The sequence below is a fragment of the Lycium barbarum genome, chromosome 4 (assembly GCF_019175385.1).
Source record: "Lycium barbarum isolate Lr01 chromosome 4, ASM1917538v2, whole genome shotgun sequence".
In the NCBI taxonomy this organism is placed as follows: Eukaryota; Viridiplantae; Streptophyta; class Magnoliopsida; order Solanales; family Solanaceae; genus Lycium; species Lycium barbarum.
Window position 1 is genome coordinate 126,085,900 of NC_083340.1, and position 11,800 is coordinate 126,097,699.

The 11,800-nt window shown below is 34.9% G+C and overlaps 1 protein-coding gene across 1 annotated transcript; it reads right to left on the reverse strand.

Moving 5' to 3' along the window:
* Positions 1 to 1,857: 1,857 nt before the first annotated feature.
* Positions 1,858 to 9,258, reverse strand: LOC132636388 (probable sodium/metabolite cotransporter BASS1, chloroplastic). The gene is made up of 7 exons (XM_060353234.1): positions 8,639 to 9,258; positions 5,225 to 5,318; positions 5,112 to 5,145; positions 4,944 to 4,998; positions 3,569 to 3,652; positions 3,199 to 3,486; positions 1,858 to 2,531 (listed from the first exon to the last, which is right to left on the reverse strand). Exons 1-7 carry the CDS (start codon positions 9,161 to 9,163, stop codon positions 2,379 to 2,381), a joined length of 1,233 nt encoding a protein of 410 aa, XP_060209217.1. The 5' UTR covers positions 9,164 to 9,258; the 3' UTR covers positions 1,858 to 2,378.
* Positions 9,259 to 11,800: the final 2,542 nt, after the last annotated feature.

Consider the following 11,800-nt stretch of genomic DNA (forward strand, 5'->3'; position numbering starts at 1 on the left):
CTTTATATTTGATGAGAACTTAACTAATCCATTTGCTCTTTAATTCCTGAAAGTTACCTTGTTTAGTATTAATAAATACAAATAGTAATATACTACCGCAGTCTTGGTATGTTCTCCGTGATGTTGTACCTAACGCAGTCTAAATGATAGTAACTACTTAGAGATTATTAAACTAATTTGGTATTCCTGGAGTTCAAATTTCATTAAGAGCACATCAGCTTGATCCTATTTATACAAATAAAGTCGAGCTAACATATTTCACGAATTGGGCAGGTAACTTGTGCCTCTATACGTAGTCTTATTCAGTATGACTATTTCCATGATCCTTTATAAAAGCAGTAATAATAGATGGGAAAAAAATTCCATACAAGTTAGCATACACATATGATGCTATATCATTTACGTATATTAGTATAAAGGGAGACTTTTAATTGGATTATGGAACTTTTTCTCTGAGCGAGTCTATTAGAAAGTCGAATTAGTAACTTTTGCACAACCTAATTTTCAAGCGGATGAGATCAATTGAGTGGTCTCAGCTGAAGACCGAATTGCGTATATATTAGGTGAACAGAGTATACGTAAATGGAGCCTAGATTCAATGGATTGAACTGAACCTAACATTCTTGACATAAAACACAGATTTATAATTGGAAACCCACTCAAATTTCAACTAATATTAGATTTTGAACTCATAATTTTGAGAGTACAACGAGTTCAATGCATAGAAACTTATTGGCTGAACTCGTTAAATTAAATCCTAAATCTGCCTATTAATTAGAGAGACTGTATGCTTTGTCAAAAACCAAAAAAAAAAAAAAAAAAGTAGTATCTTGCATATGCAAAGGTAGAGTGGGGTCTGAGTGTGGGTGGGATGAAACTCAGCAGAGGAACATATGAAGTTATTTTGTATCAGTCAGCTGCTTCATTAGTAGCTTTGCTGATTCTATTATCTTATATGGTAATCTTTGGCCTAGTGTTGTCAAATTTTGTAGGCAACAGCCAGGATGAAGGACACGGGCATTTCTGACATATATTAACAGATTTTGACCCTTTCTTGAACTTTTGCTGTATATTGACTAGAGGATATGGTCCCTCCTACTATTTACAGCTCTACATGGAATATGCTTTAATTTTGCAGCAAAGGTTATCAGGAGTCGTCTTTCTCGTGGCGGGAACAGAACAGGCAAAGATCCGATTTAGGGCAAGCTTTATTTCTTAAGAGAGAATGCCACAGAACAGGGAAAGACCCGATTCAGGGCAAGCTTTACTTCTTTAAGAGAGAATAGGGAGTGAATCGAATTGCGGTTCCATTCTTTTGGGCTTTCAGAAAGTCTAAATTAATGAACATTAATGAACCACCATTAATTAACGTTGCACATGACATGATCAACTTGATTGAAGGTCCGACTCTGGTTTCAGTTGCTTAATTTCCTAGCAGCGAAGGATTTCCCAGACTCAATAAAGGTCCTGCTCTACTAGAAGTTGCTTACTTTCCTAGTAGCGAAGGATCTCCTAGGCTCTAAGGGCAGAGGCAGATCTTGGACGGATTTTGTCGATTCAGCTGAACATATTGCTTGCAGCCCAAATAATGCATACATTTACAAAAATGTTTTAAAACATATATACATATAATAAGATTACACACATAGGAACCACTGACGCTAAATTATGGATTCGCTTCTGGCTTTACCTGTCTTATTGACAAATTGCCAATGCAATGCCTTCCCATATCGGTAAGCAGCAGAGGAAAAAAGGGCTTTTGAGCATAATGAGGATACTGCATTGTCTTCCTTTCAATTTCTGATGAAGACAAAACAGTTTTCTACTAGGAGTACTTCCTGGATTCTTTCGAAAAAATTTGTTTCTCAAAACTTAACCAACTCTTTATACCATAGTAGAAATTGTCTTCTTCACCATTCTAAGAAAAAACATCGTTTGTTTCAATTTGCCAGATAACGAAACACTAACACAAGACTGCTCTTACTCTCTTTACACCAACATATGAGATCAAAAGTCACCCCACGCGATCATTACGTGAACAAGGCTTGGAGCTCAAATGCGGGCAAAATTTCCTGCCAATAATCAAGATATTAAGTAGGCGAGTCTCTGCATAATTGATTAATTTCTTCCTTCGAGCAGATTTACCAGTGTTCCGAGAATTCAAAGTTTCCTGGAGCATCTCCGAAATCACCGCCAAAAAAATAAAATTGGTTCTAGTATCGACAGGTTAATTGCTGATTCTCCAGACATGAACACTATGAACTTCTAAAAAGAAAAAAGTGACCCTCCAATTCCACCGACTACCAAGCTTGATGTATCAGTCTGTGAAAAGCTACAATCTCAGATTCACAATTGCTAAGATATACCAAGAGAGTGACTCAGTTCTGCACTTTATCTGGAATAGAACGCCTCCAAATTCCAGCCAAGGCACTGCCAAATATCGAGTGACATACACTAGAAACTGCACACGGCACTGCAGTAAGTGGATTACCAAAGTGCTGAGTAGCTAGAACTACTCCAAGAACCGAGTTCTGCAATAAACATACACTTTAATCAGGGGCGGACCTACAGTCTGAGCTTTAGCTAGGATCTTGTATATGTGTTAAAAATCATCAAATAAATACAAATAACTGATTCCGAACCTAGTAAATCAAATCAAATGAGTGGAGGTAGAATACTGAACTCGAACCCTTAGATTTCAAATCTTAGATCTGTCTCTGAATTTAAGGCCTATGCAGAACCTTACTAGTGGGCAGGTTATACATACCAGGGGCTTATCAAATTATTTGTAGTTCACTTTTCCCCTGATAATAGGTAGCATTCAGGCCATTTTGATCATACATTTACATATATTTTTTTCACAGATCCAACCTCATATACTGAGGATCGGAGGTGAACAAATAAGAGATAATTGCAGTTCAATGCCTTTAGGTGATCTAATTTACAAAATAGCCAGCAAATGCAAAGGTTTTGTATATTAAGTACAAATATACATATAATATACAAAATTAGTGTATAGATTTTGTATATTTCGGCTAGCGCCTGTATTTAATATTGGCCGACGGGCCCAAAATGAAAAAATCCCAACAAATAATTCCATTGCTCAAGGGAGAGAGTGAGAGAGCTCTTCCCAGAGTTTATTTCAAAACCATTTTTTTAAAAAAACTGGTAAAGTTTATTTCAAAACCATTTTCTTACCTGCATGCCGACTTCAATAGATATTGTCCTTGAGGATGATACATCAACTCCAAGAATCCTTGCGAGTACATAGCCAAAGAAGAAGCCAGATGCATGAAGAAGAGCAGTAGCTAAGACAACTTTTTGACCTGACATAAGAATTGCAGAAGAACTCTGTGCAATTGCTTTTCCACAAAGCACTGCAACAGTTGTTACGGCAATAGGTGGCATCAATGGAGACACGATTTTGACAAAGCTTTTGAAATATTGATTCAGAAATGCACCACCTAATACAGGAAGAAGCACCACCTGTATTTTTTGGCAGAGTTTATAATCTATTATGACAAACTATAATACTGGTATAAGCCAATAGCCAGATTAGGAAATGGACCTGTAAAGTGGACATGAAAAGCCCAGCTGCATCAACTGCAACAAATTGCCCTGCAAGTTTCTCTGTTAGAAAAGGGGTCATCACCTGCACGCGTAACCAGAAAGGTCAATTGACTTGAGGGAAATGTGAGATGCATTCAACAATAAAAGGAAGTGTGGGAACTTTTTTCCCACATTGCTTATGAATATGAGTGCACTAATAACGAACGGCCCACCGGTCTTAGACAAAAGTGCTCCGGTTGCCTATTAATTGGCGAGATGATATAATGCTTTGTTTATTACATTTCTATACAAAGATAGCCATTTGTGCCTTGTCACAGCAGTCCTAAAAGAGACTTGCCAACCAATAATATCGCTGTTATAGTTAAACGCGGATCAACAATCTATGAAAACAACGTATCAAGAAAACAATTGAAGATCCTAAATCTTTTCTTATATTCTTGACCATCCAGAAACACATTCATGTTCTGGACTTAACACTTTTGTATGACCATTGAATACTCAGTGATAAGCTTTCTAACCCTGCACTTTGATTGTAGTCTAGAGGTAAATTAATTGAACTGGTGGTAAGGGTTAATCGAATCATTTAGAAAAGAAATGATTGTAACTAGCGCTGAAGCCTTCACTCAACATATTTTTCCTACATGAATTTCATACACATCCTGTCTATTAGGCTGTTTGGCCAAGCTTCCAAAATCTGCTTATTTTGGAAAGTGCTTTTTGTCAGAAGTGCTTTTACGAAAACTACTTTCGGAGAGTAGCAGTTTGTGTTTGGTTCAGCAATTTGACAAATAGTTCTGCCAATATTAGAGCAGTACCTTGCACTTGGCTAATGTTCCAAAAGTGCTTCTCGGGAAAAGCCTTCTGAAAAACTGTTTCTTCTATTATTCAAGAGCACTTATTTTTTCTCAACTTTCTAAAATAAGCACTTTTGAAGCTCTGATGACTTCCTAGATGCTTGCCCAAACAGGCTATATATCTGATGTCGATCCTGACGGTTCATCTTTGTCTTTGACAATGGCAACAGTTGACTGCTTTGACAATCTTATTAAGCTTGTATTGCTCTTAGGACAAAATGGGCCAACTCCTCCAAATTCCTTCATCATTTTGGGAATCGAGAGAATTCAAGTGTCAAAATTTCTTGAAAAAGAAGCTCCCGGGTTTATTTTAGTTGCTTGTTGACCAGCAGCTTTCTTCTCAAGACTTGAGAAGTTACACATTTCCCAATAAGAACTATCTCTGTGAAAGTTTCTTTTAGGGACAAGGTGCTTTAGGTCAATTATCTTTAGGATGCATAAAACACACGACAAACACATGCACAGATATGAATGTCTTATATACATAAAACATTCATAAACCAAATAAAAGTTACCAACCACAGCTGATAGGGTACTTGCAGCAGTCATCAAAACTGAAAGCGCCACATTTCCACTGCAATAAAAGCAAGTATCAACACCTAGTAGGTAGTATAACAAAAATAACAGCACAAAATCATAATAATTAAATAATGATGATAGTATAGAAAATTCAAAATGTCTACCTACCGTGCAATGTAAGTGACAATGTTACTTGCCGTCCCTGCAGAATAATGCATGAGATGCTCAGTGAATAATGCCTATAAGTAGAAGGCCTAGAAAAGGAGTCTAGCTGAACATACCTCCAGGACAGCAGCCAACCAATATCAAGCCTGCTGCATAATGAGACGGCAAGTTTAACAGCTTACTAACAAAATATCCTGTTAAAGGCATCACCTACACCAGAAAACAGCCTGTTAGCTTGTTTACAACCACAACAACAAAAAGAACAAAAAAAAAAAAAAAAAAGCGCGCAGGACATATAACTTCTTAGATGTTTAGGGGATAAACTGAAAATCTAACGCAGGTAAATATAATTGACAACAAAACGACAAACTAATGACAAGGTAACCAGAAACATGGACAAGTTCAATTAATACAGAAAGCATTTTCTGAGAGACGTCAAAAGAAGTGCATTATTGTGAACAGAAAAGAAGATGGACTAATAGAACAAACAATTAGTTACCAAGAAAAAAGTGGTATGCTGAAGCATACATTTGTGTTGCGATCAAAGAGCTAAAATTCAAGAGGAAAATGCATAATCCAAGTTATAAAATCTAGATTTAAAAAAAGTAATCGGCAGAGTTAGTAACCTAAAATAAACACAGTATCAGTTTGTATCCTAAAGGGGCGGAATCCGCGGAACCTCTATCATACATCTCACCCTAAATAAGTCTTCACATAGTGAAATGCTCTTGGTGACAAAGTGCTATAAATCATATCAGATTTGCATATGGTTTTTGGTAATGTACTAGTTTACAAGTTGTTGGTGTAGCTCAGCATCATCTTGCACATGAAGCAGGAAGGACTTGGCTACTATCAAACTTGAGTTCTACTCAGAAGACGAATAAACACTGCTAAATTAGAAAAGAAAAAAAAATCCCTCTTCATCCCCTCCCCTCCCAGGGCTTTGGTTCAACAGCAAAGGCAGTAATTGCGAGATGCGTGGTAGGTGCGTCTCACGGGTTCTGATAGCAATGGGGAATAAAGTATAGTATTTAAGTAGATAAGAGTAAAGGCAGCCCCATCAATCATCCAGTTCTGGAACTAACAAAGTGTATTTCTCGGTTATAAAAAAATTAGAGCAAACATATTGCTCCTGTTCTGCGGCAATTAGAATCTAAAATGCATAAGTCTTCATACATCAAAACAATACACTGGAAATGAATCATCGACTGCTCAATTTAAACAGTATTCATAAAAAGGAAATCTTTTATGAGATTATCTGAGATCTATATTTACTTACCTTACCCATTGTCACTTCTTGATCATTCTCATTGATAGCAGAGGTGAAGTTAGGATTTCAAGCTCACGGTTTCGGATTCTAGTTCGTTTAAGCTATTGGGTTCTATATTACTAATAATTTGTACATATTTTCAATTGCTTTTTTAAGATAAATACAGGCTTTACCAAAGCTATTGGGTTTAGTCGAAACGGTAAACTTGACTTTAGCTTCGCCCCTGATTCAGAGTCATCACAATTTGCATTTAGTAGTTAGGTACAGACGTCACCTCTATTTTTCTTCTTTAAAACAAAGAAAAATGATCAAAAATTTTCATTTCAAATCGCCTTAGGTCTAATTCGTAAGTATTACTTTGGCTGGATTCTTTGTAGATGAACTTGGACCTTTGACTGATTACTTACTCTACTATTCATTATCATTTCAGAAGTAAACTAAAGAGACAAAAAAAGTTAATTTCCCTAATAACTTTACCCCGTATCCTATTTTTCTTTATAATATTTTAAGTTTATTCTTCAAATTGCTAATGTATGTCATTATGTAACGACGGAAAATGATACAATCTATCCAAACGTTATATTCATCAAAACAATACAGTACAATACAATATGATATGTTATCAAACGATATGTTACAACCATCCAAAAAACATTGTAATTAATATTTTTAAAAAGTAAGGCATAATACATCGATAGACACCTTTACTGGCCTCAACTGGTAACTAAGCACTCCAACTTTGAGAATGCATATCTAGACACCAGAACTTGTTCCTAGTTTTCAGTTATATAGATATTGCACTGGGTATGTTGTTGTTCTGCCAAAGTAGAGTCTAAAATGAAGAAGGCTTCATATGGAAACGAATCATCCACTGTTCAATTTAAACAGTATTCATAAAAAAAAAAAGATATCTTCTGTGTGATTATGTGAGATCTATATTTACTTTCCTTACCTATTGTCAATTCTTGATCATTCACAATGAAAGCAGAGGTGGAGTCAGGATTTGAAGCTTATGGTTTCGGATTCTAGTTGTTTTATGCTACTGCGTTCTATATTTAATTAGTTTGTACATATTCAATTGCTTTTTTAAGATAACTACAGGGTTTGTACCAAAGCTATTGGGTTTAACCGAAACGGTAAACTATCCTTTAGCTCCACCCCTGATTCAGAATCCTCCCAATTCACATTTAATAGTTAGGTACATATGTGACCTCTATTTTTCTCCTTTAAATCAAAGAAAAATGATCGAAAATTCTCATTTCAAATCGCCTTAGGTCTAATTTTTAAGTATTACTATGGCTGGATTCTTTGTCGATAAACTTGGACCTTTGATTGATTTTACTCACTCTATTCATTATCGTTACAGAAGTACCCTAAGGGGACAAAAAAGTTAATGGCCCTAATAACTTTACCCCGTGTCCTATTTTTCTTTATAATGTTATAATTGCCCGTTTGGCCATCGATGGTTTTCATTTTACTCCGGAAAACTGTTTGGACACAGAATTGTTACAATTTTCCGGAATTCGAAAAACTCCAAAAAGCTGTTATCACAATTCTCACTCCAAATCACTCACAAAAATTCAAATATAACTCCAATTTGTATTCATGTCCATACACAGGTTCAATTTCCAAATACCATTTTCAACTTGAAAACGAATACTAGTACTTTTTTCCAAATTTCACAATATTTATGCCCAAACGCCAACTAAGTTTATTATGTAACGACGGGAAAGCATACAATCAATCTAAACGTTCTATTCATCAAAATAATACATTACAATACAATATGTAACAACCATCCGAAACAAACATTGTAATTAAAGTTTGATAAAAAGCAATCTATCAATTCTAAGGACAAAGAGTTGTACTCCCTCCATTTCAATTTGTTTGTCTTACTTTCCCTTTTAGTACGTTTCAAAATGAATGTCTCTTTCCCTTTTTGGCAACTCTTTAATTTCAACTTTCCACATGGCATGTTTAAGACCACAAGATTAAAGGGCATGTTGGTACATTCTACACGTGTTTAGTTTATGACCAGAAGACTCAAAAGCCTTCTTTAATTTCTTAAACTCAGTGTCAAGTCAAAACCAGATAAACAAATTGAAACAGAGGGAGAATTATATAGCGACAACAAATCATACCATCTATCCAAACGTTGTACTAACAAACAATACAGTACAATACAATAAGGCACGATACATTATGAAACAATATGTAACAAACATTGCACACTATCAATGCTAAGGAGATTGAGATATACCGAATACTGAAGGAGAAAACCACAGAACAACTGTTTAGGCATTGCTAAAGCAGCACGAAGATCATCAAAAGTAAGTGTCATTCCCATACCAAGCATAGTAACTGTAATACCCATAACTGTCCATTGTGGTTTAACCCAATTATATGAACCAGGTTTGACCAGCCCAATTAAACAACCCAAAGCTACCCATAAAGGAAACAACACAGATATCCCTTCACCAATACTTTGGATCCAATCCCCAATGCTTTTCTTGATTTCATTATTATCATCATCATCATTTGAAGTAATTGCATTTGATGAATTTGCACACAGAAGTGGTGGAATGGGGTTGGGTTTTTTATTTAAAACAAGATTTGGTGATGGAAATGAAGGTAAATGGGAGTTTAAGTGAAGAGATTTAGTGGGTTGTGAAGAAAAAAGGGGGAAATTTTTGGAGGTGTGATATTGATTGTTGTTGTGTATAAATCTTGTATGATTGATGTAACAGGTTGTTCTAGTACTTGGTGTTGACACAAAAGCCTGCATTTTTTTTCCCAGCTTAGTGAATGTTGTGTTGACACAAAGTGACTGTTCTGCTAATCACTCATCCATTATACTCTCTTCCTTTTTAGTACTTGGTCAAATGGTCCAGATTTAAAATAGTCGTTTAAGTATCTACTTGACAATTTTAGTCCTATGAATTTGCTAAAAGTTACTACTAACACTTTTAGTCTTTGTCAAATATTTATCAAACTTTGTATGTTAATTTGATAGGAACTATGAAATAAATTGCGGTAGGGTACATTTTTTTGTAGTTAGTTTCTGCTATTTTAAATTTATTTCTTGAATCTGGTGCAGTTTTTTAAGGTGTAATTTTTACTATGTTTTGTATTTATATTTTAGGATCTGATGGGACTTTCTTGATGTTTATAGTTAAAATCTTTTTTTCCACAAATCTAACAGACAGTCCAGTAAATATTTTATGGAGATGAAGGTATTAACTTTTAGCAAACTTAAAAGACTAAAACTGTAAAATGCATACTTAAGGGACTATTCTGAACCAACGCTAAAACATGAGGGACCATTTTTGTCATTGCCATACCAAGCATAGTAAGTGTAATACCCATCACTGTCCATTGAGGTTTGACCCAATTATAGGAATTAGTTTGACCAGCCTAATTAACCAATCCCCAATGCTTTTCTTGATTTTATTATTATCACCATTAGAAGTAATTGCACTTGATGAATTTGTATACAAAAGAGGTCCACATGAAATGGGGTTGGGTTTTTGTTTAGAACAAGATTTGGTAAATGGGAATTTGAGAAATGAAGTGATTTAAGGCGTTGTGAAGAAAAAAGGGGGAATTTTTTTGAGGTGTAATATTGATAGTTGCTGTGTACGAATCTTGGGCGATTGATGTAACAGTTTGTTCTAGTAATTCGTGTTGATGATACAAAAGCCTGCATTTTTTTCCCAGCTTAGTGGATGTTGACACTATCAACAATAAAGGGACTGTTTTGGTAGTCCACTCATGAGTCCATTATAAACCAGGGAAAATGGTCAAAAATATCCCATATTTGAAATAGGTTAATTATATCCTATGTTATGTTTTTGACTTAAAAATGTTCTTCAATTATCCAAATAGTTCAAAAATACTCTTCATAATAACGGTTATAAAAAAAAAGGATTAATTTTTATCCTTGAACTATTCGAAATGTGACCGTTTTGCCTCCATTTAAAGTTAGGAATACGTGCCCTTAATTGTAAAAGCTTGAGCAAAAATTATATTGGAGATTATGATATTACTTTCGCTATTATAATTTGTATACAATTGCAATTTTATGTTTTATATGAAGTTTAATAACCAAATTGGTATATGAAAGAGTAGCTAGTCTCGCTTCAAAAAGTTTTACGTTTGGCAAGTGTAATACCCATGACGGTCCATTGGGGTTTGACCCAATTATAGGAACCAGGTTTGACCAGCCCAATTAAACAACCCAAAGCTACCCACAATTTTTTTTTTTTTTTTTTTTGCGTGGATTGTCCTTCATTTGGGTTGGTCTTTAAGTTTTGCCCATCAAATTGGTGGTCTTTAATTTTTGCCCTCTGCCTAAGGTAAAATTTGCAAAATTCTGCCTTAAGGCCCAAATTCTACCGGCAAAGGACAAAAATTGCAAATTCTGCCTGAAGACCCAAATTCTGCCGGCAGAGGACAAAAATTAAAGACCACCCCCAGCGAAGTACAATCCTGGAAATTGCCCACCCACAAAGGAAGTGACTCTTGGTTAAAAGACCCATTCAAGTCTTCTATCTAATTAAAAATGTCATAACTTTTTTTCCCGAGGAGGAATAACTCATATACAGCCCACACATCTAGTTTTCAGCCGCTATAGCCCACTGTATCATTGGCGTATAGATAATGCATATGTTTTGTATTGCTATATATGAACATTACATATACTCTATTTATATAATGTATATGTTTTGTATAATCATGTATAAACACACGACAACTTTGTGGAAAAACAAAGAAATAAAGAGTTGTTAAGTTGCTTTGGCATACTATCAAACACCATAGGTGCATCACTAATCGTAATACAGTATCTTATAGAATTAAATAGCAACATCTAAACAGTCGGAATAAACCACTTCACTTCTTTCTTCGTTCTCTTCAGCTCCTCTTCGCCTTTCTCTTGTTCTTAAAGTTTCTAAAATCACCATTTATTTCTTCACAAATCTCCATTTCATTCTTCATTTGCTTAAGAATTTGCGATTTTTTAACTGAGCTTATAAATCTTTTTGTAATAAATTGAAAAAATTATTGAGGTGCATGTAGAAAAATGACAAGTAAAAATGAAAATATATTTTAGGAATAGTGGACAAGTAAAAGTGAACGGCGGGAGTAGCATTGGATTTGATGAGAACCCACGTGCATATCTATTTATGGCTCCGTAAGAGATGTGCTAAGTCAATGCATGACAAGTAAAAATGAACGGAGGAAGTACCATATATGTACAACATAGCTTTATTAATTAAACAAAAAACTGTACTAAAAAATCTGCATTCTCATTAGCTATCTGCCCCTAAGTAATTTAGACATGAATTGGTTGATATTTGAAATTTGAAGTTTATGTTTGGACATATAAATACAATTGAAGTTTTGTGAGTAAAAATTTGAATTT